The sequence below is a fragment of the Eumetopias jubatus genome, unplaced genomic scaffold, assembly GCF_037043125.1.
Source record: "Eumetopias jubatus isolate StellerSeaLion01/CBP00866 unplaced genomic scaffold, mEumJub1_p1.0 scaffold_6, whole genome shotgun sequence".
Taxonomy (NCBI): domain Eukaryota; kingdom Metazoa; phylum Chordata; class Mammalia; order Carnivora; family Otariidae; genus Eumetopias; species Eumetopias jubatus.
This window is the reverse complement of record NW_028274812.1, coordinates 106521743-106549380: the sequence shown is the minus strand read 5'-3', so window position 1 is coordinate 106549380 and position 27638 is coordinate 106521743. Positions and strand designations below refer to the sequence as shown.

At 57.5% G+C, this 27638-nt stretch overlaps 1 protein-coding gene across 2 annotated transcripts; it reads left to right on the top strand.

The window, feature by feature from the left end:
- Window positions 1–6: 6 nt before the first annotated feature.
- On the top strand, window positions 7–23979 carry TMEM63B (transmembrane protein 63B). Of its 2 annotated transcripts, none has more exons than XM_028097718.2 (24): window positions 7–59; window positions 6204–6386; window positions 6650–6729; window positions 6961–7002; window positions 7967–8057; window positions 9505–9542; window positions 10471–10613; window positions 10722–10773; window positions 11496–11604; window positions 12202–12272; window positions 15383–15463; window positions 15931–16054; window positions 16673–16806; window positions 16903–17040; window positions 17159–17312; window positions 18279–18385; window positions 18622–18708; window positions 18908–18973; window positions 20235–20397; window positions 20961–21066; window positions 22096–22263; window positions 22530–22645; window positions 22826–22906; window positions 23173–23979. In XM_028097718.2, the coding sequence occupies exons 2-24, from the start codon at window positions 6228–6230 to the stop codon at window positions 23362–23364; spliced, it is 2502 nt and encodes an 833-aa protein (XP_027953519.1). In that variant the 5' UTR covers window positions 7–59; window positions 6204–6227; the 3' UTR covers window positions 23365–23979. The 2 variants fall into 2 exon arrangements, with proteins under 2 accessions (XP_027953519.1, XP_027953520.1); XM_028097719.2 differs by lacking the exon at window positions 7–59 and adding an exon at window positions 5749–5846.
- The last annotated feature ends 3659 nt before the right edge of the window (window positions 23980–27638 follow it).

Genomic DNA, 27638 nt, shown 5'->3' with positions numbered 1-27638 from the left:
CCCAGCCCCGCCCCGCCCCAACCCGGGGCTCCGAGCCGGAGCCGAGTCTGCGCCTGGGGGTGAGTACGCGACCCTTCCCCAGCCCCTTCTCTTTTCTTTGAGGATCCTACCACCACCCAAAGAAAAACCTGGACTCAGCTGCGTGTCCCCTCCCTTCAACCTCTTGCGGGACCCAGAGGTGCCCGGGCCCGCGGGACCTAGTGGTGCCGCGCGCTGCCCCCAACCCCGCACCATCTTGAGCCAAATGCGAGTCCTCCGAACCCTGCCGAGGGTCCAGATGTGCCCCGCCGTCTGTCCCCACCCCTGGGGAGATCCCGAGGGGTGGGACCCCCGCCCCCGGCCCCCCAGCGCCACTCTTCTGCCACCTGCCCGGTCCAGGTGCGCGTCCCCCGCGCGCCCCTCAGGGTTCCAGCTGCGCCCCCATCAGCCCGCCGCCGCTGTGGGGAACCTGCCGCCCCCGCCCCCGAGTTTTGGATTCCAGGGTCGCTAAGTCCAGTGCCCTCGGTCTCTTTTATCTTGTCTCCTGTTTCTGGGGCTGAGTACCCCAGAAGCCGACCCGGGGCCGGGGTTCGGGCTCGGACAAGGGCAGGGTTCGCGGGTGCTGGCATGAAGCCGGCCGCTGCCCCCGGCCCGTCTGGGGACTGGTCGCGGCATGGGGAGGCGACTGGCCCCGGGAGCGTGTCCTCTCCTTGCGCCCCACACAGTGCAGTTCATTCATGAGCCGCCCGGGCCTGCGTTGGAGGGTGCGGTGGGGAGAGGATTCAGACACGGAACCAGGAGTGGGGCAAAGGCCCTGTTGGGGGGAGGGGGCGCGCTTTGTCCCTCCTGGCCTTCTTGACTGTCTAGGGAGGACAATCCCAAAGATTTGGCGTCTTGTTCCTCAGAAGAGAAGGTCGCTTGGAAGTGGAGAGGAGAGGTCAGAGGGGCCCGCTGCCCTTGGGGCTCTGTGCTGCCACCTGCCTGGGTCCTCTGGGGGGAGGTCTGGCCGCTCAGCACTCCACTTCCCTGCGGGGCAGGAGAGTCCCAGCTTCTCTACCCAGTACCACTCTAGCCCTGGGTCGGCCCAGGAAGAATGAGGCTGTGCCCAACGCCTCTTAAGGATGGACCCTCGGTCTTGTCCCCCAGGAGCTTGTGAGGAGAGGAGTGGGAGTGTCTACCAGGCTTCCAGCCCTGGTATGCTGGCAGCATGACTGTCCTCCAGGGCACCAGAGGGTCCAGGCCCTGGCTTGCTCCAGGTGGCACATGCTAGGGCCTGCTGTTGGCTCACCCAACTCAGTCTTGGCCTATGGGTGGGTGGGTGGGGATGTGGCAAGGCAGAAGGCAGGTGGTGGGCAGCTAAAGGTAGCTGGAGTGGCTAATCCCCTTTTGGACAGCCTACAAGTTCTCTCCAATTATAACAGCATCTTAGAGACCTCAGTTCAAATTCCAACTCTGCCATTGTTTAGCTGTGTGACCTTGACAAGTTACTTAACCTGTCTGAACCTTAGTTTTAATTTAAAAGTGTGTTTACTACCACCTCCTTACAGTTATCATGGGGATCAACTAGATAACACAGATAAAGAGCCTGGCACCCTGCCTGGTTGTTGATCAATAATAGGTTCTTTTCTCTGAACTTCTGACCCATCCTGGCATAGCATCACCCTCCCATACCGCCACCTTTCCGGCCTGCTACAAATGGATTGGGTATATTTGAAGAGTTTGGGGACACTCCCTGCCACTTAGTGGCAGAGTCCCAAATGCCATATAAGCCCTTGGGTCTAAACAAGAAGCCCATCCTGACTGAGGGGCTCTATCATTAAAGTGTGTTTTCCTTTATTTTTATTTTTACCAGTTTCCTCCACTAAACCAACCCTTTTATGCCAGACTTTATTAATAACAGTAGCTAATTTCTTTAGAATCCATCACGTGCCTTGAACTCTCTTAAGAGCTTTTACATAAGTCATCTTGTTTAGTTCTCAAAACAACCACACAACTGGATGATTATTCCCATTTTCAGATGAAGAAACTGAGGCCCAGTGTGGTGAAGTAAATTTGCCCAGGTCAGAAGCCAGATCTGTCTCATCCTAGAGCCTGAGCTTTTAACCCCCAGGCTCTGTCACCTGGCCTCTACACTTCTCCCAGAATCTGAAATCACAAGCCCAGGGTCTGAGTGGAGGGTCTGGCAGCTACAGGCAAAAAGGAGGGCAAACACCAATAGGATGTGGCATTTCTCCAGAATTGTAGCAGGCAGCCCCCAGCCCCCAACTCCCAGGCCCTCGGTGGAAGCGGCTCCTCTGTGGGCCAGGGCAGCAAAATGCAGTGGTCAAGAGCATATACTTAAGCCAGGCTACGTGGGTCCATATCTGGATTTATGACAGTCTGGCTGTGTGACATTGGGCAAGTTATGTACCCTCTCTGCACCTCAGTGTCTTCTCAGGGTCTGGATGGCGAGTAAATAAGTTAACATGTGTAAAGCGCTTAGAACGGTGCCTGGCACAAAATCAGAGTAAAATTAGTATTTGATAATGCATTCTTTTCCTAGTGCTTTTTTTTTTTAAAGATTTTTATTTATTTATTTGAGAGAGAGAGAGAATGAGAGAGAGAGGGCACATGAGATGGGGGGAGGGTCAGAGGGAGAAGCAGACTCCCTGCCGAGCAGGGAGCCCGATGCGGGACTCGATCCCGGGACTCCAGGATCATGACCTGAGCCGAAGGCAGTCGCTTAACCAACTGAGCCACCCAGGCGCCCTCCTAGTGCTTTTATCCTCACGCGTGGATACTTTTTTGCCGGTCCCTGTGAAGTTGGGAGGGGTGGAGCAAGGATATTAATACCTCTTTGCTACAATTTAGAAGACTGAGGCCTGGGTTACATAATAGCAGGGCAGGGCTCCATCATCATCTCCTCTCTTCAGACCACACCGCCTTCCTAGGAGCCCAGGCCCTAAACGAAGAAATCTTCCCAAGTGACTCTGGAAGAAAAAAACTTTTTACCTGATAACTCCCCCACCCCTGCCACTTCTTAATGGTAAAATAACAACCTTTAGATAGCTGGAAATAAAATCCTCCGCCACCCTCTACCCATTGGCGGCCAAAGCCTCAGTGTCAGACTAGAGAATTTCCAGGATACAGCTGGCTGAGTGGATGAACTGCCCCCTCCAACACCTCCCCGCAAATATTCTGCCTCAGTCTCTTCCCTCCAACCAGCTGCTCTCACTAAAAGCTTTGAGTAGCTGCCCTAGGTGAAGTTCAGCCCAGCAACCTCACCCCCACAATTTGGAGCTTAGAGGAATCCAGTCAGCCTAAAAGCCACCAGCCCTGGCTCCACCCTTCACCTACCCTGTGACCTCTTGTGAGTTGCTTCTGCTCCCTGGGTCCCTGCTTCCTCCCCTGTAAAGTGGGGATGGTGATCCGATCCAGCAAGTGTGCCCTACCTTCCTTGGGTTTGCGGGGGGGGGGGGGGGGGGGGGTGGTATGTAAGAGCAATGCATTTGTGGAGGGGAGAGTGCTTTGTGACTCTAAAGAGGGAGGCAGCAGATGGACATGGTAATTTCAGTTACTAAGCATCTACCTGGACCTTCACCCACCCTGTGGGGTCCCCTTAATGTAAAAGCTCCCGGAATGTTCCACCTTCCTTCAGCGTGAAGAGGACTGGTGGGGGGGGCCTCCAGGGGTTTGTACCTGTTACATTCGTTTTTGTTTTTTGTTTTTTTTAAGATTTTATTTATTTGAGAGAGAGCGTGTGCGTGAGAGAGAGCACGAGGCGGCGGGGGGGGGCAGAGGGAGAAGCAGGCTCCCCACTGAGCAGAGAGCCCGACATGGGGACATAGGACTCGATCTCAGGACCCTGGGATCATGACCTGAGCCGAAGGCAGACGCCCAACCGACTGAACCACCCAGGCTCCCTGTACCCGTTATATTCTGGCCTGGTGAAGCCTTGGAGTTAGGGAGAGAGACAGCTGTCTTGATTGGTGGAGTTCACTGGAGTAGGGAGTTAAGGGGGGAGGTGCTACTGCAGAGGGCCCCCAACTACCACACACCCAAGCTACCTCTACCTACCTTTAACCTCCCCTTTAACCCTGGTGCCCCAGGGTTCTATGCACCTATGTTTACATACCCAGGCTCCCAGGCACACCCACACCCACACCCCAACTTAAGAGACCAGTCACCTACTTCCCCCTACACACACACACACACACACACACACACACACACACAGACACATCAACACATGTCTACACACCTGAACATACATATTCCCACAGTGTTCTGGTGTTTTCTAGCTGGAGAACATTTAATGAGCATGTACAAAACTTCCATGTTCTGCAGAGTCCTGTTCTAGGCACATCAGAAGAGCATGATGCCCTGAACAGTGTTCTAGCTTTAGAAAGAGGTTGACCTAGGTTTGAACCCCATCATTTTATTAGCAGTGTGACTTAGGAAAAGTTACTTAACCTCTCTGAGCCCCTGTGCCCTTATCTTAAAATGGCAATAATATCCAACTCAGGATTGTCGAGGATTAAATGAAATCACGTATGTATTATTCTTGAAACAGTGAGCACTTGATAAGTGGTGCCTGTTGCAATCACTGAATTAATGGGGTTTTCAGGGTTTTTCGGTTTGGGGTTTTTTTTTTAAGGCAACTTGAGCTGGAACGGAAGAGGGAGGCATAACACACCAGGCAGGTACTACCTTAGCCTTCCTAACACAGGCTTTTCAGAGACTCCTTGGGACCAAGTGAAACATACAAACAACCACAGCTTCCCCCTCCAAGAGCTGGTACCTCTTGTCCTGTAATTTAAGTGTTAGGAAGAGACTAGGGAAAATCAGGGATCAGTGGGCAGAAGAAACCCTTGAGTCCACCCAGGAGGCTGGAGGATGCTTGCTCCCAGAGTTATTATCACCGGTTCTAGGTTTGTTGTTCTCTCTCTTTGTCTGGTTTCCTCTCTTCCCTGGGGATCCCCCCCACCAAGGCAGAGTTTCAGTGTTGTCAGCAGAAGGGGCCCCCAGGGGCCCCCCAGTGGGATGCGGGTGGGGCAGCAGTGCCTCGGCCACACTTCTCCTCCACCCTAGCTCCCCAGGGCCCTGCTAGGCTTCGTCCCCTGGCACTCCCAGAACCCAGGTATCCGGGCTGGCTGCCCCTTCCCTCCTCCTCCCCCGTCCCATCCTCCAGGTCCACAGAAGGCTGGACAGCCCCACAGTGGTGGGGATCAGGGCTGAAGGGTAGTACCCTGGCTGCAGGGGGCTTGGGCAGGCTGAGAGGCCCCCACCCACTCTCTCTCTTCCTTTGCCAATAGAAAAGCTGGAGGGCCTGGCATTCCCAGCCTGCCCTACTCCGGAGGCAGGAGCAGGGCACTCTGGGAGTTGTAGTCCTCACACCACTCAGGTGACCCCTGTACTGAGATAATTGGAGAGGTGAGGAAGCTGGAGGGGAGGAGGGTGTAGCTGCTGCCGAGGCAGGAGAAAAGGAATGAGAGCAAGCAGGAGTGACTGGGACCAGGCCGATAACACAAACCCGGAAGTCCTACTTTTTAACTGACTTCCCACTCTGACCCCATCCTCAGGTCCCTACTCTGAGCACAGAGGACCAGCTCTGAAGCTGAACATCTTTTTCTTTCTTTCTTTTTTTTTTTTTTTTAAGCCAATTGTATTGAGAAAGTGATTAACAGAGTTGAAAACTCTAAGCCAATGAAACCATGCCATTTTTCTAAGAGGTAGGAAGAGAAGATCAGGATGACCTAGCTGGTTCCTGACCCATCCTCTCCTGGCCTCCAGACCCCACCTCTTCGCCTTGAATCCTCAGGCCTCCGACCTCCCCATCTTCCCTCGTACTCAGTTTCCAGAGACAGAGAAAGAGAGAAAGCAAGCATGTGAGTGAGTGTGTGTGTGTGTGTGTGTGTGTGTGTGTGTAGTGTTTGTGTGTATATGGAGGTGGTGGGAGGCAGACGTTAGAGACTCACAACTTCCAGCTTAGAAAAACCAGTCTCCCCAGTCCAGATCTGGGCCAAGTTCCCCAGACCCAGGGTGGGGTCTCAGCCTTACAGCCAATGAAGGTAAATCCATGTGACTCAACCCTCCCCTCCCCAGGCCCTTATCTCAGAAAGCCAGTACTTCCACCCACCCAGGCTGCCGGATGATCTGCCCTCGCTCCCTCTCCCTGTGCTTAGGCTGGGAGCCATGCGGGGCATCAGGAACAAGCCCCGCTGACCACTGTGCTCTCTGCCCAGGAGGACCATGCGGCAGTAGCAGCCATGCTGCCCTTCCTTCTGGCCACTCTGGGCACCACGGCCCTCAACAACAGCAACCCCAAGGACTACTGCTACAGCGCCCGAATCCGCAGCACCGTCCTGCAGGGCCTGCCCTTTGGGGGCGTCCCCACCGTGCTGGCTCTTGACTTTATGTGCTTCCTTGTGAGTGCCCACACACCACCTCCCCCCCACTTGGCATCCACACCCTGTAGATAGCTAGCTAACGCCCGCAGCCCTAACCTGTCCTCCACCTGACTCTGACTCCCCAGGCTTACCTGTGGGAGGGGTCTGCATCACCCAGCCCGAGCCTAGCCTCCCACAGTTCACCTGAGCCAAGGTCATCCCAGCCCCTCCGCCCCTGCCCTCCTGGCTAGTCCAGTGCATGGACAGTCTGTCCACCTGCCAACCATTCCTTCTGCCCTCAGGCACTGCTGTTCTTGTTCTCCATCCTCCGGAAGGTGGCTTGGGACTATGGGCGGCTGGCCTTGGTGACAGATGCAGACAGGTAAGGCTTTGGGATTCTCCCTTACCTGTACACACACACACACACACACACTCCTCAGGGGTAAGAAAGAGCCAGCCCTCTTTCATCCGCCTTTGTTGGGGGGATGAAGAGGGACCAGTCCCAGAGCGGATGTGGGGGACATGAGGGCATGGGCTTCCAGCCTTTGCCATTCCCCGGGGAACCCCCCCGCCGCCCCTCCCCCGTTAACCCTGTCTGTTCTCTGTTCCCCAGGCGACGCCGGTGGCAGGAGAGGGAGCGAGTGGAACAGGAATAGTATGTGGGGCACCTGCCCCCTCATCCCCACCAAACCAGCTCTCTCTTTTCTTCTCTCATGCTTCTCTTCTCTTCCTGCCAAGTTACTGGTTTCTCTTTGCAGTTTTCTCCTCTGCAGGCTCATGTTTCGGATTAACGCAGGCGGTGTGCTTTGCAGAGCAGGGGGCTCCCCAACTTGTCTCTGCCTCACCACTCCATCCTCCACTCTGGCTTTCAGCCTGGGAGAAGCCCCTCCCTGTGTGCCCTGCCCTCTTGGTGGCTGGGCTGGAGGGGCCGTCCTCCCGGAAACTTACAGTACGCTCACCTGTTGGTCACAGAGACAAGACTGGGTGTCACCAGTGGCTTGCCATCCCCTAACAACTAGTTCTTCATATTTCAGGGTTCCCTGCTCAGCCCTTCTGGAGGCCTGGGAGGGGGACTTCCCACGGAGCCCCGAGTCTGGCCTTTGAGGTCGCATCATTGGTCTCTGTCTATAGGACTGACGTTGGAGTTGCGGCAGCTGCTGGGGTCAGGGAAAGGGGAAGGGAGGGGCCCACCTGGGGGACATCCCTCAGCCCCCTCTATCCCTAACCCTCCTGGGGCTCTCCTAGTCCATCCTCTCCTTCAGCTCCCCATTGCCCTGTGCATAACATTGGCTCTCTTGCCCCCCATCCGGTCCCCTGCTGGTCAGCTCCAGAACTGCAGGGCCTGCTCCCGTTCTTACTTCAGCCTCCGCGGGTAACGATGAAGACACCCTCCTTTCCCTCACTGCCCTGCACTGGTGCCCCCCAGGCCTCCTGAAGGAAAGAGGCGGATTTAAGGGAGGCAGGGGGAAGGCAGTCATCCCTCCCCGCTTCAGCCTCTGTGCTTTCTGTGCCTTGTCTAGCCCCGGGAGCTCTGGAGTGGGAGCCCCCCAATTCAGCCCTGCTCCCCAGGAGCTCAGACTCACCAGGCTCTCTGCTCTCTCACCCCCCCCCACTCCCAGTGTGGCCTCAGCTATGCACGGGGACAGTCATGACCGGTATGAGCGTCTCACGTCTGTCTCCAGCTCCGTGGACTTTGACCAAAGAGACAATGTGAGTGCCCTCCCCCAGACCTGTTAGCTACCTGCTCCTCCTCCGGCACAGGGGGCTCAGCAGCCTTAGCTCCAGTGGTACAGGGTCAGGGACCTATGGGGTGTGACCTTCTCCGCAGCAAGGACAACGCCTGTCTAAGAGCCACAGGAAAGCCACCCCGACCTGGAACTCTTGGCTCTGTACTCCGTGCTAATCCCCAAGCTAGCACCAGCCTAACATCACGAATCCCAGACTTTGCCCCACATAGAACTCTGTGCCTGTCTCCACCGATTAATCCCAAGGACCCCCTTTTCCTTAGGCAGGGTTTTAGAAGTAACAACAGGCCTTTCTGGCCCATCCAGCAAAACATAGAATTCGTTGTGTTGCTCAGAGACTGCAGGCTGGTGGCCCTTGGCTGGGTGGGGCCAGTTGCAGATTGGAGCTGAGTGGCAGAGGCCCCTATAGACAAGGCATGTACGTGGTGATTCACAGCAGTCCCCAGACCCTCATTCACGTCAGGCCCAGCAGTCTGGCATTACCTGCCTGGCCCCTGTCGTTCTGCCAGCATGAGGGTCCTGGACAGAACTCTAATCTTTAGGCCCTGGGATGTCCCTGGTCAGTCCAGCTTGGGCTGGGGGCCCTGGGGACAGCAGCTCTTGTAGCAGCCATAGTAGAAGAAGCCAGTCAGCCTCCTGAGTTGGACTCACACTGGTAAGTGGCAAAGCAAAGGTATCGCCCCTGCCCACCCAGAGGTGTCCAGATGGTCCCTAGACTCAGGTGGTGTTGGCAACAGGTAGCAGTCCTGCATCTTAGCTGGAAGGCACCTCTCTCCCCGATCCTGGGTTAAGCCCGGCCCTTCTGCTAGAAGGAAGGTGGGGGAGGGTTATTTCTGCCTAGCCCTCCCCCGTATGTCCCCAGCCTGCTGTCAGTGGGGTGAGTCTCTGTCTGAAGGCAGGCCTGGGAGCTTGAGGGTAGGAGATTGCAGCTCACAGGGACCCAGGGTCTGGTCCCTCTGGGGTGTGCTGGAAGAAAGGCGGCAGGAACTCGGGCAGTTTGGCTTGCCCCTCTGCTGTTGATAGCCATGCTGCAGACTCTTGTTAGCTACAGGGCTGGAGGTTCCCAGTGCCCTTGCTAGAACCCTGAATCCCACCCATCCCTACCCTGACCCACACAGCTTCAGGCCTTCCCCTGGTTGCACTGCCCCGTTGGCTGTTTGCAGGGATCTACAGCTCTGGGCATGAGCATCCGCAGATAGCCCAGTTTGGCCTTGGTCCTTTTCTCCTTTGAGGGCTGGCACCTTCCCTCTCCCCCTCTGGGGTGTGCTACTTTCTTTGGGGGGTTGTGGCAGTTGTGCCAAGGTGGGCCACAGCCCGGAGGTGATCATGAGAATGGGGCGGGTAGGATTCGAGGGGGAAGGGAGGTTCGGGTTGGGGTAGGAACTCCAACTGATAGCCCTCTGTCCCCCCAGGGTTTCTGTTCCTGGCTGACAGCCATCTTCAGGATAAAGTAAGTGAACAGTCTTCAGACTCTAAGGAAAGAGAGAAACAGAGAAGCTTCAGAACCTGTCACTTCCCTACAAAATCCAGAGGCCAACAGCTTTGAGGGCCTTAGCGCTCCCAGCCAGCCCAGCAGCCTCTTCCCTACTCCAGGAGGCCAGGCCCTGGGGTCCCGGCCTCTGTTGTCCCCTGAGCTGGGCCTCACCCTACCCCACAGTCTCCCGTGTGCCCGCCTCCCTGGTGGGCCCGCTCTGCCCACAGCTCTCCGAGCCCTTGTGGCAGGGGCTGGAGCCCCCCACCTCAGAGTCTTGTGCAGCCCGGCGGGGGGGGGGGGGGGGCAGGCTGGGAGCAGCGAGCCAGCAACAGGCAGGAGCCAGTGTCCTGCAGGCAGAAGTCAGGAGATGGAGCCAGAGTGCGGCAGGCAGGCAGTGAGCGCTGAGAGAGGCAGGAGGCCCGGACAGGTCAGCACCGCCACTGCCCACACCCCGGCCCGCCCCCCCCGGGGCCCCTCCCCCGGCGCACCACGTCTGTGCTCCTCCCCCCCCATAAGGCGCCACTGCGTCCCCAGCCCGGGTCCTCCCTCCCGCTTCTACCTCTTCTTTGGTCAGCCTGCCTCTCTCCCTCCTCACCCTCCCTTTCCATGTCCCTTCTGCTCCACCTTTCTCCCCCTTTCCTCCTCTCTCTGCAGCCTTCCCCTTTGCCCCCTGCCCCCTCCTCTCTCTGTTCTCTTCTCCTTTCCCTCCCCTTCCCTCTCCCGTGCTCTCCTCTCCCCTCCCAGAAAATAGCGGGCCCCGAGACCCCCCCACCCCTGTAGTGCTGCCAGACCGGCCGGGGCTAGGGTGGACATGGGGTGGGGGCGGGCGGGCCAGGCAGGCAAGCCGTGCCCCCCCGCCCCGCCCCAGTCCTCACTTGTGTGCCCGGCCGCCCCACGCCTGCAGGGATGATGAGATCCGGGACAAATGTGGGGGCGACGCTGTGCACTACCTGTCCTTCCAGCGGCACATCATCGGGCTGCTGGTCGTCGTGGGAGTCCTGTCTGTGGGCATCGTGCTGCCTGTCAACTTCTCAGGGGACCTGCTGGGTCAGTGCCGGCCAGGATGGGGGTGGGGCCGGAGGGGAGGAGCGGGGGCGGGGGACGCAGGTCCTGACCCCAGCACCGTCCTCTCCCTCTCCCCGCCCCCCCCCCCAGAGAACAATGCCTACAGCTTCGGGAGAACCACCATTGCCAACCTGAAATCAGGGTAAGGTGGGGAAGCCGGTTCAGGGAGGTCAGGGTCTGCGCTGGAGTCTAGCTGTTTTAACAGGGAGGGGTGCAAGGGGGAGCCCTGGGGGAGGGGTTGCTGAGGTTGCACCAGAGGCTGGGGGACCTGAGGACTTGGGCTGGAGACAGAGGAGGTGGATGTCTGCTGGGGATCCCCGGGGATGACCAGATCCAGAAGTAGCTGTGTGACCACAGGCCAGGGGAAAAATGGCAGCAGGCAATTGGGGGGAGGGGGCAGTGTAGCCAGTGGGCAGGGCAGGAAGAGATGACCTCTTTTTTTTTTTTTTGAAGATTTTATTTATTTGACAGAGGGGGGAGAGAGAGAGAGAGAGAGTACAAGCAGGGGGAGCAGCAGGCAGAGGGAGAGGGAGAAGCAGGCTCCCTGCTCAGCAAGGAGACCGATGCGGGGCTTGATCCCAGGACCCTGGAACCATGACCTGAGCCGAAGGCAGACACTTAACAGTCTGAGCCACCCAGGCGTCCCAAGAGATGACCTCTTGGGGACATTTCAGCTGCAGTGGAATAATCTTGGGGCCTGGACAACGTGGAGTGTGGGGCCTGCCCTGCGAAGGGGTCAGTGCCAGAAGACCCGTGGCAGGAGAGGGGCCCTGTACCAGGGGCTGAATTCACAGTGGGAGGTTGGGGGTTGTCTGAGTGCGTTCCTGTCCCCAGTGGCTCCATGTGCCCCTGTGCCCCACCCAGGAACAACCTGCTATGGTTGCACACCTCCTTCGCCTTCCTGTACCTGCTGCTCACCGTCTACAGCATGCGTAGACACACCTCCAAGATGCGCTACAAGGAGGACGACCTGGTGAGCAGAGCAGAGCCCTGGCCTACCCCGCCCCCAGCCTCTTGCCTTCCCCCCGGGCCTCCCTTGCCTGGGCCCCAAGGAGTGTCCACACCAGGGTGGGGCCACCTGGGTTCTGATCCTGGCCCAGCAGCTCAAGAGCCCCTATCCTGCACGTTAAGTCTCCTCCCCAAGCCTCAGCTTCCTCATCTATAAAATGGGACAACAGAACCTTCCTGAGGTCGGTGGGAAGGTGAAGTGACGCGACCCGTGGAAAGCACCCGCGCTGTGCCCGGCCCTCAGGAAACAGCCGTGGTGATGCTGTGGTAGTGACATGCGCTTGTCTGCATTCATCACCAGGCCAGCCACTGTGCCAGGCCGTTACGGCCTGAGGGTCAGGGAGTCATCCCCCCTTCCCCTCGATGACCCCCTCGGGAGCAAGGGGCCAGGTGGCTCTTTCATTAAGCTCGCTGCCGGATTCCAATTAGATACCCTCCCCCTGGCACGTGGCTTATCCCTAAGGCCTCCTCCCACCTGTTCAGCTCCCTGTTCCCCACACCCACCTGGCATATTCTCGAGCCTTCTCCTCCAGAAGGCAGACCCACCCCTCTCTCACCCCAGGTGAAGCGGACTCTCTTCATCAATGGAATCTCCAAATATGCAGAGTCAGAAAAGATCAAGAAGCATTTTGAGTGAGTGGCCACGCCTACCCCAAACCCCAGGTCCTGTGGGCCCTTCTTTGCCTTTCAGCCCCTCAGACTTCTCACACCTCCCACTGAGGTCTGGGGCTGATGTGGGGGTGGAGGTGAGACCACGGAGGTGAGACCATAGAAGAATGACGTGAGTCCAGGGCATTCCAGCACTTGGGCTGGGTGAGAGGCCCCCGCAAGAACAGGGGAAAGACAAGAAATACTTGAAAAGTGAGAGAAGTATGGTCCTATCCCCCCTCCCCCACCCCACCTCTCCTCCCAGCTTGAACTGGGTCATGCGTTGTTGACCCGGGGTCCATGGGCCCTTTGAGGTGTGTGGCTTCAAACTTTTGTGTGACATTCTGGGGTTTGTGTGCAGACTGGCTTTCAGCGGATCCTGAGGGAGCCCAGGCGCACATGTTCGCCAAGGCTCTTTCTAGCTCTGGAGTTCTGTCTTGTGGAGAGGGGGATATACACCTCCAGGAGGGCCAGGTGGCCGGGACAGTATGTGTACAGGATTAGGGATCCTGTCACACGTTCATCTGTACACTCAGCAGACTTTCTCAGATGATATTAGGCCGAAGTCACTGCGGTGGGCCTTGGGACCACAGAAATGAACAAAAGATCATTGAGCTCTCAGGGGTTCGCACAGTGGAAGTGAGCCTTAGGAGCCGGTGCAGGGTCTGATCAGAGGTTTGGTCTGAGGTCGGTCTGTGGCCAGAATTAGGAGTTAGCCAGTGGCCCTGATAAGGGACCTTGGTGGTCAGGATCAGGACTTCGCGAGGTCTCGATCCACCGTCAGTTGGCCTGGATCAGAAGTCAGTCGTCCTGGGTCAGAACAGGATTGCGAGGCAGTGTCTAGTCAGGGTCAGATTGCAGACCACTTTGTTGCAGGCCAATGAGCGGTTTGCGATCCCCGATAGCGGATGTGTACTCATTCGTTCACCATGCATGTCTTGTCACCTTCTACACTCCAAGCGTACGCAAATTAGAAACAGGCCCTGCCCTCCCAGAAGTTACAGAACAGCGGTCAAAATTAGATCATCCTCAGTCAGTACGAGAACGACTTAGAGATCCTATCTGGAGTCCAAGCTGTGATCAGCATTAGGGGGCAGTCTGGGTCAGGATTAAGGAACGTGTGTGCTCAGAATTAGGTGACATCTTAATATTACCGTCCCATTGGAATCAGCTGTCAGCTTGGACTGGTAAGTCTTTAATAACAAATACTTGTTGAGTACCTGCCATGTGCCTGTGCTGGAGTAGGAGCTGGGGTTTCAGCAGTAAACAAACAAAAAAAAGTAAGAAGCCTCTGCCCTCACCTGCTCCCATTCTGGTGGGCGAGGCAGATAATAAATAAATGAACTAGTAATAGACACCTTGTCAAAGCAGGGTGGGTGCCCAGAAGAAAACCAGAGCAAGGAGAGGAACAGCGTGAAGGAGTCAGGAAGGGGTGCTGTTTCCAGTAGGGTGAGCCGGGGGACCCTGACAGGGCCCTGCCTGCAGTGAGGAAGTGAACCGCATGAACCAGGCATCCACGCAGCACACATTTGTTGTACACCTACTGTGTGCTTCATAACAGACCTGATGTGTCCGTGAGGAGCTCGTGGTTCAGGTTGTCTGTTTCAGGGGTCAGCCTGTGGTTTTGTTTAGGAAGCAGACTGTGATTAAAATTAGTGGTCAGCCTTTAAGCAGGAGTGGGGGAGACTGTGGTCCTAATTGGGGTTTGGGGGATCAAGGGGGTGAGCATGAGGGAATGACCATCTCATTGATCCATTCGTTCAGCACGTGTTTATTGAGCACCTACTATGTCTAAGCTGTTGGCCCAGGCCTGATGTATGGTGAGGAGTAGGGTTTGTGATCCAGGTCCATGGTCTGTCTGGATTAGGGGACTACCCCAGCAGAATTAGGGAATTTCCTGTGTGTAAAATCAGAGAGCCTGTGTGGTGGGGATTAGGGGGTTAGAGATGAGTCGGGTGAGCCTGAGGACTTAGCCTGCCACAGGGCTGAAGGCCCTTCCAAGGAAGAGCCCTAAAATAGCTGGAGCAACACGGTGTCTGGGGAAAGGTCCGCAGAGCATTTCAAGGACCCCATCCCAGATTTAAGTTTCCAAATTCTCGTGGATTGCACCATCCATCTTGTTTCTTTAGAACCAGATCTTGCGCACCTTTAACACTTGGTGGTTCTTCATTAAAAAGCTTTTTGTTTTGTTTTGTTTTTTAAAGATTTTATTTATTTATTTGACAGAGAGAGAGACACAGTGAGAGAGGGAACACAAGCAGGGGGAGCAGGAGAGGGAGAAGCAGGCTTCCTGCTGAGCAGGGAGCCCTGAGCCGAAGGCAGACGCTTAACGACTGAACTACCCAGGCGCCCCTAAAAAGTTTTTTTAAAAGACGGGCTTCAGTCTAGATTAGGGAGCAGGGAGCAGTGTGTGATGAGAAGTAAGAAGGAACTGCTTCTTCCTCCATGAGCAAGCGCCCCTTGAGTGCCCCAGGTACCAGGACCAAGAGTCACAGTCTCTCTCTGCTCAGTTTCAAAGCAAGGTTAGGGTCAATCCTGGGTCAGGGTTAGAAAGTCAGTCTTGGATCTGGGTTATGGGTGAGTTTGGATCCCAGTAAAGGGTCAGTTTCAGGTCAGCGTTCAGGATCCATCTCTGGTCAGTCTTGGGGCGAGGATCGTTCTGTAGACTGGGCTGTGGGTTGGCTGGGGTCAGTTCATGGTCAAGGCTAAGTGTTGAACTGTAACCAGGTATTCTGGAAACAGGGTTAAGAGAACAGCCCATGAGTAGAAACAGTTTCTCTCAGCTGCAAGTTCGAGCTCTGGAGATGAATCAGGCCACAGCCGTGGCCCCCCTGGTGCCAGCCACACAGGTGTACTCTCACATCCTGGCTCATTGCCATGTGCACAAGGCCCCTGAGCCTTCATGCTTCCTGCTGCTCACATGAACACGGGGAGGAATTTCAAAGATTTACTCTTATGGAACTCCCATTTTTGTAGACCAGACAGAAGGAGCTTGAATTCAGGGTGTGTTGTCTTAAAGGTGATGGGGTCATGGCTACAGGGTGGGGGCAGGTGGGCAGCGTCCCCGCAGAAGATGATGGTGGACTGTGTTTCAGGGAGGCCTATCCCAACTGCACGGTTCTTGAAGCTCGCCCATGTTACAATGTGGCTCGCCTTATGTTCCTCGATGCTGAGAGGTAATGGGGGGGATGACACGGGAGGGGCTTCTGCCTACTGTGGAAGGCATCTTGGCTGCCTCATGGGAACCTGGCTCCCCTTCCAGGTGTTTCCCAGGGCATTTGATTTTAATTCAACCCCTGGAGTGCCTGTCAGTTCAGCTCTGGAAAGAGCAAGGCTTAGAGGTTAGCGTTCATTGCAAGAGGAAAGGGGTCCACCATCCCCACCCCATCTGAGGACATACCCTTCTTCAGCTGCAGTTTAAGAAACTTAGGCCAAACCATAGGAAGAATTTCTGGCCCTCAGGAGGTGGGTGGGAAGACCCTTGAATATCTGAACCATGCTTTCTAAGCAGATCCAAGAATAAGCTCACCCTGTCCTTAGGGAGTGGACTTAGATGACCCCTGAGCTGAGCTCCCTACCCACCCTCCCAGCCATTCCTGGCCCCAGCCGGGCCAGCGGGTGACCGGGCACCTGGGTCTCACAGGAAGAAGGCTGAGCGGGGGAAGCTCTACTTCACAAACCTCCAGAGCAAGGAGAATGTCCCCACCATGATCAACCCCAAGCCCTGTGGTCACCTCTGCTGCTGCGTGGTGCGAGGCTGTGAACAGGTACGAGGTGACGCCAGGCCCCCAGAGCTCCTGCTGGGTATGGGGAAGAGATGGACAGATCCCGGGAAGCCTCGTCGCAGTAGAGATGGACACATTCCAGGCCCGGGTCCCGTGACCCTGGGAAGACACACACAGATGGGTCTTGCACATAACTAACCAAAGGTCAACAGACTCCCAGAGCAGGCAAGGCCATGCCAGGATTGGGGGGGCGGCCGGGACTGGGAGCAGGGTGCAGCCCCGCCCTCAGGTCCCCACCTGGTCCTGCAGTCCTCAAAGCCCCACTTCCCCTATTGGGTTCGTCCCCATCCCTGCGGTGACCAAGTTGGCAAAGCCCAAATCAGTAAGGGGTCAGCCAAGAGAACAGCACTGTGCTGTATTTACTGGCTCTGTGGCTTTCGGTGAGTTTCTCGCCTGCTCTGTGCCTCAGTTTCCTCCTCTATAAGATGGGGCTAATGGTACCTACCTCGGGACTGTCGTGAGGATTACACGAGTTAACACGTAGAAAGCCTACAGCAGCGCCCAGCCTGGAGTAAGCCCCAGGTCCGTGCCGCTGGGTGTGCTGGGGAGCAGCCTGGCTCCCTGACCGCAGCACCCCCCTCACTCACTCGCCCTCTGCAGGTGGAGGCCATCGAGTACTACACGAAGCTGGAGCAGAAGCTGAAGGAGGACTACAAGCGGGAGAAGGAGAAGGTGAACGAGAAGCCTCTTGGCATGGCCTTTGTCACCTTCCACAACGAGACCATCACCGCCATGTGAGCCCCTGCCCCCTGCCTGCCCATCCCCGTGGGGGCTCCCGGGTCCCCGTGCTCAGGGCCGGCCGGTGGCGGTAACCAGTGCCCCTCCCCCAGCATCCTGAAGGACTTCAACGTGTGTAAGTGCCAGGGCTGCACCTGCCGTGGGGAGCCGCGCGCCTCGTCCTGCAGCGAGTCCCTGCACATCTCCAACTGGACTGTGTCTTACGCCCCCGACCCCCAGAACATCTACTGGTGAGCGCAGCACGGCGGCCGGGGCAGGCTTCGCGGGGCCCAGTGGCCCCGGCAGGCGGACGGGAGGAGAGGGCAGTCCGGGGTGGCCCCAGAACGACCCTCTCCCCCGCCTTCCCAGGGAGCACCTGTCCATCCGGGGCTTCCTCTGGTGGCTGCGCTGCCTGGTCATCAATGTCGTCCTCTTCATCCTCCTGTTCTTCCTCACCACCCCGGCCATCATCATCACCACCATGGACAAGTTCAACGTCACCAAGCCTGTGGAGTACCTCAATGTGAGGCCCGGGCCCCACCCCGCTCCCTCCGTGCCGCGGTGCGAGACACAGATACCAGGCCTCGAGGCCCTCTCCGGGGGGCGGGGGGAGCCAGAACGCCCTCTGGCCTGGCTAGCTCCGGTTCTGCTTTCCCAGGCCAGCCCCGCTGACAACCCCCCCACGACGAAGGGCTGCAGAGCCCTCTGGGAATGTCCCTTGGGCTCCCCGCCACCTTCCCCCTCGTGACACCACCCCTGGGGTCACATACACCTAGAGAGACACCAGGGAAGAGAGCAAGCGCACAGCCAGTTTTAACTGACCGTGCGACCTCAGACAAGCCCCCATCTCACCCCCCCATCTCACCGACAGAGGAACAGAGGTTGGGACCAGAGCACTGGCTTCCGAACTTAGATGCGGACGCCCTTATCGAAAGGACTCTTAACATGAACCCCAGTGTGGAAAAGCAAGGCTGCTCAGAGGGCCATAGAGGGAGGGGTCATTTTCACCAGCTCCTCCTTCGCCCAGTTCCTTGGAGCCTCAAAGTCCAGAGTTAGACAGTTTGAAAATTCCTGAGTGATAAGAGCAAAATACACCAGACCCAGTCGGCCTGGGTTCACATCCCCACCTCACCGCCCCGACTAGCTGGGTAACCTGCTGACACTCTTTTTGCCTTAGTTTGCTCATCTGTAAAATGGACTAATAGCATTGTTGGGAGGATCCATACACGTAAAGCCCATGACCAGTGCCTGGCACTTAGGAGGTACTCCGCAAATGCTAACTATCAGAGTAACTCACCCTGCAGTGGTACTCATGAGACTCGCCCCCACCCTCGCCCTGGCCCTGCACATGTTCTGGACTTCTGCCACGGGGCCCCGAGAGCCATGGGGCCTGGGGCTCAGTGGGGGAGGGGGTAGGTAAGCAAAGCAAGCTAGACGGCGGCCCGCTAGATGGCCCCCGCCTGAAATGTCCCCCTGTGCCCCGCTGCAGAACCCCATCATCACTCAGTTCTTCCCCACCCTGCTGCTGTGGTGCTTCTCGGCCCTGCTCCCCACCATCGTCTACTACTCGGCCTTCTTCGAAGCCCACTGGACACGGTGAGACGCCTCACACGCCCCGCACCCTGGCCCTCCTAGGTGTATGGCCGTCCCAGGTGGGCAGCCCTTTCCCCTTCAGCCTCCCTGCCCCGGGCAGTCCCAGAGCTGCCAGGGAAGGGAGGCTGGCCCGCATCCTCACACTGGGAGGCCCCCGTCCCAGCAGATACCATCCCGGCTGGGGGAGCAGGCCTGGGGGCTGGTTCACCTGACCCCTGCCCCTGTGCCGCCCACTGCAGCTCCGGGGAGAACAGGACCACCATGCACAAGTGCTACACCTTCCTCATCTTCATGGTGCTGCTCCTGCCCTCACTGGGACTGAGCAGGTGGGTTACAGGAGACGGGACAGGAGCCGGGGTTGGGGGGTAGGGGGTTAGGATGGACGAGGGGAGCCGTTCAGGCTCCCACTTCCCTTACAGAGGTGCTGGGGGGGCGTCCCCAGAGGCTCATGGACTAGACTCCTCCTCCCCTGGTGTTCTGGGCCATTCCAGCCCCCCACCACACCTCTCCACTCCTCCTCTCCAGCCTGGACCTCTTCTTCCGCTGGCTCTTTGACAAGAAATTCTTGGCTGAGGCAGCTATTCGGTTTGAGTGAGTGACCTGGGCCCCCAGGGAAAGAGCCCAGAGGGCGGGGGTGGGTATGTCTGAGACACACTGGAGGTGGTGGTGGGGGGAGCTCACCTGGCGTGGCAGGGTCATCCCCAAGATTACACCACAGTGCTCAGGTATAGACGTGGGAGATGTCCCTGGGGTCTGTGTTGGGGCTCATTCCCTGGGAACCCATGTAGAGGTCACCGTCAAGGTATATTTGGGGCTTTGGGACCCACACTGGGGGATTTCTGTGACAGCCTGTAGAGCTTGTATTCTGGGACTAACTCTAGGAGTCAAGTTTTACTCGAGGTTTGGGGAGACGTCTGTAGTAGGATCTTGGTCATACTTTGGGAGTGATTTGGGGGTACCCCTGAAGGTTCCTGGAGCCCACACTTTTAAGTATCTATGGAAATCTCAGGCTCACAACTCTGGACTACTTATGGGGAACTCTAGAGCTCATACTTGGGGTGTTTATGGGGCACAAGTCATGGGAAGACCTCTGCAGTCTCAGGCTTTTATCCAGAGGAGTGACCGTGGAGTTCCTTACAGGGTACCTTTTATGGGAAGCCCTATGAGGCTGTTCGGGGGTGGGGGGATGGAGGGCCATGTACCGTGGCTATATATATGGGCACAAGCTCTATGGGTCTTGCTCTAAGCCATCTGTAAAAATCTTGGGCTCACACTTGGGGTGTCACGGGCATTGACAAAGGTTCTTGGATTCCCCACCCTGAAGAATTCCAAAGGTTCTTGGATTCCTCACTCCCTCTTTGAGGAAGGGTCTGTGGAGTTTGTGTTCTGGAGGTGTCTGAGGCTCACACTCTGGGGGTAACTGTGGCTTAATTTAGGGTCTTAGGGGGTCCTTTCTGGGTAATCCTAGGGTGCACACTCTGAGGGGTCTTTGAGGGTCTCACGGGCTTTGTCTGTGGGGATCTCAGGCAGTCATCCCCTGAACACTTGGTGGCCTTAGGGGTTTGGAGCGCCCTCCATGGGTCTTTATAGGGCACAAGTCCTCAGGACACCTCTGGGCTCACACTCTCAGGTTGGATCCACTCACACTGAGGGTGTTGGAGGTGTCTGTGGACACTCTGGCATCTGCCCCTGGGGTTCACGCTCCGGGGGCACTGGGGCACGGGTGCTTGCGAGCTGAGCCGGGGTGTCCGCATGAAGGAAGGCGCGTCGGGGGTCGAGGTGGTGCTGGCAGTGGGCAGGCAGCCGCGGGGCCGCCCGAGGGGGGCAGCGCTGGAGCACTTGGTGCCCGCAGGTGCGTGTTCCTGCCCGACAACGGCGCTTTCTTCGTGAACTACGTCATTGCCTCAGCCTTTATCGGCAACGCCATGGACCTGCTGCGCATCCCAGGCCTGCTCATGTACATGATCCGGCTCTGCCTGGCGCGCTCTGCCGCGGAGAGGCGCAACGTGAAGCGGGTATGGCCGCCTGGGGCCGCAGCGGCTCGCGCAGCGCCCCCTGGTGGGACCAGCCTGAAACAGCGGCAGCCGTGCTAGGGTGTGGGGGCACAGGGGTGCTGGAACTCGGGGGATCCAGTTCCGTGGCCCTGGGCTATCCCCTTCCTACCTGGAGCCTCAGTTTTCCCATATGTGCGGCGATGGATCAACATAGATAACCCTGCCAGTCCTGACAGTCTAGTGTTCCGATGGGAGTTGGGGGAGGTCCGGGTCCCTAGACCTAGGGTCTCTGTGCCCTAACCCCACACGAGGGCTCTGGGCATCCCACCCCCAGGCCTACCCACCTGCCAGCCCCTGATCTCTCAAAGGTCCTCCCCAACCCATGACCCATCACTGTACCCACCCTGACCTCCATCTCAGCCACAGCCCCTCTTTCTATCTGCTTTGCCCTGCCCCACCCTGGATATTGGGTTTCTTTTCCCCATGGCTTCGTTCCTGGCCCCCTGCCCCCTCCCACCTGCCCTGCGCCCTTCTAGCCTGTCCCTCCCCTCCCTGAGCCACCCTCCTGCCCATCTCCCCCCCAGCATCAGGCCTACGAGTTCCAGTTTGGCGCAGCCTACGCCTGGATGATGTGCGTCTTCACGGTGGTCATGACCTACAGTATCACCTGCCCCATCATCGTGCCCTTCGGTAGGCACCGCCGCGCCGGGACCTGGGCCCTGCTCGGGGGGACCCAGGACCTCACCCGCTTCACTCTAGTAAGGCAGGCCGCCCTGAGTGGACAGGGCCCCGGCTGGGAGACCGGCCCCTCGGGCCTCCCGCCCGGTCCCTGCCTCAGTCTGGGGCCCGGCCTTGGGGGGAGGAGGGGGAAAGCCATCTCAGCTCAGGCCGGCCCCGGCTGGTGTGCTGGGCCCCTGGGCAAAGTCACCCCAACATGGCCATACTCATCCGCACCAGGTGCCTTCACTCAGCTGATGCACTTGGACGCACATCACATACCCACAGCCGTGTTTGTGTGTACATGCGTGCACGCGTGTGCGCGCGCACACACACACACACACACACACTCCTACACAGGGTCCGCCGGTACACTTGGAGACAGTCCCATAAGCTCAAGAAAGACCTTTGGATTCCAGGGTGGGGTTGGGCTCTTACCACTCACAGAGATGGTAACCCCACTGTAGCTGAGCTCTGCGCCTTCGACACGTCCCACTTCCTTCTGAAATTTAGCAGAGTTTCTTCACAGCTGTCACCCTGCCCGTTCCGTCTGTTTTTCCCCTTGTTACATCCTAACCCCTTAACCACCATCCCCGGTGATCGAAGGCTCCAAACTCCCAAACTAACCTCCTTGTCCTTTCAAAAGCTCCCATTCCCTCAGCCCGCAGGAAAACAGAACTTACCACCTCATTTATACTCCTCTATGTAGGGACAGGGTAGAAAAAAACACTAAGTTTCAAGAAGAAGCTCACTGACCCCAACGAACGGACTTCTAACAGTAGGCCTTTCAGTGAGGGGCTGCGGGATGAGGTGGGGAAGCTGAGGAAGCTGACACTGTGATCCTGTGATGGGCCTGGGGCTCTGTCCTGTACCGGGGGGCTCAGGCAGGAGGAGGGGGGCCAGCCCTTCAGCCATCTTGGAAGGACTAGGCCAAGCTGTGACGGACACACGGAGGTCCGGTGCCACTGGTTCCGAGGTCAGGGCCCGTGTGGCTTCCCCCAGGGCTCATGTACATGCTCCTGAAGCACCTGGTAGACAGGTACAATCTCTACTACGCCTACCTGCCGGCCAAGCTGGACAAGAAGATCCACTCAGGGGCCGTGAACCAGGTGGTGGCCGCGCCCATCCTCTGTCTCTTCTGGCTGCTCTTCTTCTCCACCATGCGCACGGGTGAGGGCCGCCCCCACGCACCTCAGGGAGTGGCAAGGTCAGCGGGGGGAGGGCCTCCATCCGGAGTCGAGGCAGAGCAGGCCGTGGGAGGGGCCCTGATGGCCAAGGGCCACAGGCAAGGAGCCTGGGAGAAGCCAGGTCGGGCGACAGCACAGAGGAGTGCAGGACTGCGTTCAGAAGGTAGCCAGAGTCGGGTGGTGGGCCCCTGGGAGGGGGTGCCCAGAGGAGAGGTAGCAGCCCCATCCTTTGCCCCCCCGCCCCACCAGGGTTCCTAGCCCCCACGTCCATGTTCACATTCGTGGTCCTGGTCATCACCATCGTCATCTGTCTCTGCCACGTCTGCTTCGGACACTTCAAATACCTCAGTGCCCACAACTACAAGGTGTGGGGCAAGGGGGGCAGGGGATGGCTGAGGGCGAAGCTCAGGGGGGTGCAGGGGAGCAGGGGGACGGATGGGAGCTGAGGGCAGGGGCAGCAAGGGTGTCAAGAAGGCGTGGGGTCATGATGGTGGCTGAGGGCAAAGACATCTCCCCACTCCCTGACTCATTCTGGACCCCTCAAGATTGAGCACACGGAGACAGATGCCGTGGACCCCAGAAGCAATGGACGGCCCCCCACGGCTGCCGCTGTCCCCAAATCTGCGGTGAGTACCCTGACTCATGGCCAGGGGTGGAGAGGAGCCTCTGATCGAGGCTCTGTCCAAAGCCAGGGGCCCCATTAGTCCCCCAGGAAGTGAGGCCCGTTCCAGCGCCCAGGGGCAGGGAGAGATCTGGCTTCCCTGAGGGGACTGCCCACCTCTCCCTGGGGGGGGAGCACTGTCCCGCTCCCTGGAGACCCTGAGATTCCCCAGTCAGTCCCTCCCATGAGGAACAGCTGTCCACCCTCACCCTCTACTGCTTTCCCCTTCAGAAATACATCGCTCAGGTGCTGCAGGACTCAGAGGTGGACGGGGACGGGGATGGGGGTCCCGGGAGCTCAGGGGATGAGCCCCCGTTGTCCTCGTCCCAAGATGAGGAGCTGCTGATGCCACCTGATGGCCTCACGGACACAGACTTCCAGTCTTATGAGGACAGCCTCATAGAGAATGAGATTCACCAGTAAGGGGAGGGAGGGGCCCTGGAGGCCACGCCCTGCCCCCACCCCACCCGCACCCCCATGGACACTAAAAAAAAAAAAAAAAAAACGCTAATAATTTATTAGGTCTAAAGCCCCTTCCTCCCCCATCCCCTGCTTTCATTAAGGTATTTAAACCTGGGGATCACACCACTCTCCCCCACCATGGAGGGAGGGAGGGAAACCCCAACCTCAGTGAGGAGAGCCCCGAGCCGGACCCGGGGCAAAGAGGGGTGCGGACAGGGTTCCCCCAGATCAGTGCCCCCCACGCTAGTAGTGTGGTCAGGAAAGGGTTATTGAGAGCCAAGAGGGGTACCTGGTGCCGAGGCTGGAGACCTGGAGGGGGGGTGGCGCAGGCAGATCAGGGGCTGCCCGCCCCATTCTTTCCTCCCCCCAAGGCCCCCTGGGACCTGGCACTCCAGGAAGTGGCACCTCCAGCCCCTGTGGGTTGCATGAGGGGGAGGGGCTGCAGAGTGGGAGGAAGCGACAGGCCCCCAGCCAGGGAGGTGACCTAGGGGTGGGGGGCGGGCATGGCTGACACTGGAACAATGGGTTTTTGCACTGTTTTTTTTTTTTTCCTTTAAAATAAAAACGAAAAGACAAGCTCCGAGGCAGGTGTCTGATTTGCGCTGCTGCGCTGGGCACGTGGGCTGGGGACTGAGGAGCACCCTGCTCTGGATGTGGAGGGCCTGCCCGGGGCCTGGGCAAGAGACAGCTGGTGTGGGACCTCGGTTTCCCCAGGGAGGGGAGAGAATGGGCCCGGGAGACTTGAGGGGATTCGCAGGCAGGAGGGGCCTGCTGTGGTCACACTGGCACCCCCCTTGGCTCCGTCTCTACCCCCTGCCCTGAGGGAATGGTGGGACCGCTCAGTCTGAGGGACAAGGGGGACACACACCCACGTTCTGAATCCCCAAGAGCCACACAAATGGGATAGAGATTCGGGGAGAAAGGCCGAGCAAAACCACAGGTCCTCCACGGGCCCAGGAAGAAGGCTTCCTGGAGGAGGGAAATCCCAGGAGAGCTCCTTCTAGAACACTCTGCAGGCGGTTCTGGAGGGGAGAGGCAAGAAAACAGGGCCGCAGTAGCCCACCAAATAATATCACTATTTGTTGTCATTGTTGCTGCAACTTCTTGAGCAGTTGTTATGCGCCTGGAATTGTGCCAAGTGACTGTATTATGTGTGGGTGGTTTTTTTTTTTTTAAGATTCTATTTATTTAGTAAAAGAGAGCACAAGAAGCGGGGGAGGGTCAGAGGGAGAAGCAGACTCCCCGTTGAGCAGGGAGCCCTATGCAGGACTCGATCCCGGGACTCCAGGATCATGACCTGAGCCGAAGGCAGTCGCCTAGCCCAACTGAGGCACCCAGGCATCCCTGTATTATGTGTTTTAAGGCATTTACTCCTTAGAGAGCTTGCTCTAGGGTCAGGCGTGGGTCTACTGTGAGGATTACATGAGATAAGATATGCCAAGTGCCCACTTGGCCCAGCACCTGGCCCGTGGAAAACACCCAATAAATGTCAACTATAATTAACGCTGTGATCGTTAATAGTACCTACAAAGTGGGTGTGGTTTCCCTCTTCTTATGGAGGCTCGGGGAGGCTATGGGGTTTGTCCAAGGTTACTGGCCTGGAAGGAGTCTTGGAAAAGTCCTTCTGAGTACCTCAGTGAGCCAGGCCCCCCACCCATCTGTCCCTTCCCCCTCAGGAGTGCCTGAGGCCCCGAAAAGCCTCCTGCCAAACAAGTCTCCTGCCAGCCAAATCTTACCCATCCCCAGACCCAACCGTATTCCACCTTCTGTAAGAGATTTCCTGTGGCCACTCTAGCCCACGCTCCAGAGGCCCTCCCAGCCACGTGGCCACGTGCACTGTATCCTGCATGTACAATGGGTCTCCTGAGAGCCAGGAACTCCAGTCTTGGTTCTGTCACTAATGCGCTGTGCAACCCGGGGAAGGCCACCTCTCCTCTCTGCACCTACCTGCTCATCAATAAAACCAAGGAGTGAGACCAGATGGCCCGACAGGCCCAGAAGCATCCTGCCCACCCATTATCCACCACCCATCAGCATGAACCAGAGAAGAAGGTGAGTCAAGGAACTCCCAGAGGAGAAAGGAGGAGAGACCCCGTTGGGGGGGGGGGGCAGGCATGCAGGAGGGGGAAGAGAAAAAACAGGTATCGCGAAGGCTTGCAGACAGGCAACCAGAAATGACCAGGAGCAGGGACAGGGAACACGGCACAAAGCCTGTCGAAGATCGCCCAGGCACTGGCAAGGGGCAGGAGGCACACGGTGTGTGGGGTTCGCCCACCCCCCAGGCTGCGGAGAGATGCCCCCTGCCTGACACACGTGGCTTGGAAGGCCCACGTTCCCTTGTGGCCAGCCGTGGGCAGCTTGGTCCAGGCGTCAGCCTTCATGTGTACGACAGATCCACAGTCTTTTTTTTCTTTTAAGATTTTATTTATTCATTTGATTCAGAGAGAGAAAGAGAGAGAGCAGGGAGTGGGGCAGAGGGAGAGAGAGAAGCAGACTCCCCACTGAGCCAGGAGCCCTGATGAAGCGGGGCTCGATCCCAGGAGCTGGAGGCAGATGCTTAGCCATCTGAGCCACCCAGGCGCTCCACGACAGACCCACAGTCTTGTGAGATGTGGCCCTCCAGGCGGAGTCCCCAAGGTTTCAGGGCTGGGGAGTGGAATGCCAGCCGGTGAGGGGGCAGAAACCAGCTGTGAATTTGGAGCAAGGAACACACACAGCAGGCCCCGGAGGCTGCAAACAGCAGCAGTCTGGCCCTTGATCCCTCCATGAAACCCATTCAAATTTTTGTTCAGGAGCGCCTGGGTGACTCAGTTGGTTAAATGTCTGCCTTTGGCTCAGGTCATGATCCCGGGGTCCTGGGATCCAGTCCCGCATTGGGCTCCTTGCTTGGCGGGGAATCTGTTTCTCCCTCTCCCTCTGCCTGCCACTCCCCCCGCTTGTGCTCTCTCTCTCTCTTTCTCTCTCTCTACATGTCAAATAAATAAAATTTTGGGGCGCCTGGGTGGCTCAGTCGTTAAGTGTCTGCCTTCAGCTCAGGTCAAGATCCCAGGGTCCTGGGATCGAGCCCTGCATCGGGCTCCCTGCTCCGCGGGAAGCTGCTTCTCCCTCTCCCACTCCCCCTGCTTGTGTTCCTCTCTCGCTGTGTCTCTCTCTGTCAAATAAAGAAGATCTTTAAAAAAATTAAAAAATTAAAAAATTAAATAAAATAAAATCTTAAAAAAAAAAAAACTTTTGACTGTTCAGCCAAGAAAGTTGACATCCAAAGAGGAGGAATGACAAGACCCCACAATTATTAAGGCCAAAATGGCCAGCGTGGTACCAAACGCCTTCCCCAGGTTCATTGGATTAAACCAGAAACACTCCAACACCTGCTCTGAGGCTGGAAATAGGGGGTGGGCAGTGAAGTGATCCTTCGTCAGGTCAGATGGAAAAGTCCAGAAGGCCAAGTAAGGCTGGGGAACTGGGTTAAGGGGCAGCAAACAGACGGGGAGGGGTGGGGGCCCAGGTAAGGGCTAGCTGGCACAGGCAGAGCACGGGTCAGGAAGGGGGAGTTAGAGTACACGCCTTTGACACACATTTCCTGAACCAGGATTGAGCGTCCAGCTCCACGCTGAGTGCTGGAAAGGATCTCGAGGTGTAACGGTGGAATCGTGGAAGGAGGAGGGAGGCCACAGGGAACCCCAAAGTCCATTTTTCTTCCTCCCTTTATAGCTGGGGCCAACAGAAGAATAACGGACAAGAGCTGAGGATTTAGGTTCAAATCCCAGCTCCGACACTTACCAGCGGGGAGACGCTGGGCAAGTTGCGTCGTACCTCCTGAACAGGAAAACTGTTGTCCTCACACACACATAGTCGGACACCAAATGAGGGAAAGGGGACTTTTTCCACACCAACCAGTTCTCCAGCTCTCCAGGCGCCAGCCGGGCGTGCTACGATTCCGGTCAGTTCTGACACTGGCGACCTGGAGTCAGCATCAGATCCCACAAGGGCTCTGTCCCACAAGACTGCCCCTGCTGCAGACACCCATCAGGAGTACCAGGCTGTTACCTGTGCTTCTGACTGACTGGCTCTAAATCAGGGCTCTCACAAACCCCCTGTCAGGTTTTGCAATGTGCTACGACAGCTCACAGAACTCAGGGAAACACTTACATCTATCACTTTCTTGGAAAAGGATATGTTAAAGGATACTGATGAATAGCCAGATGAGGAAGGACATAGGGTGAGATCAGAAGGGT

Bases quoted from the DNA above. Each gene is read 5' to 3' on its own strand.
- TMEM63B (XM_028097718.2), top strand. From the start codon at position 6,228: ATGCTGCCCTTCCTTCTGGCCACTCTGGGCACCACGGCCCTCAACAAC. The intron at 16,055-16,672 runs GTACGAGGTGAC...CGCCCTCTGCAG, and splicing joins TGGTGCGAGGCTGTGAACAG to GTGGAGGCCATCGAGTACTA. The intron at 22,646-22,825 runs GTGTGGGGCAAG...GGACCCCTCAAG, and splicing joins TCAGTGCCCACAACTACAAG to ATTGAGCACACGGAGACAGA.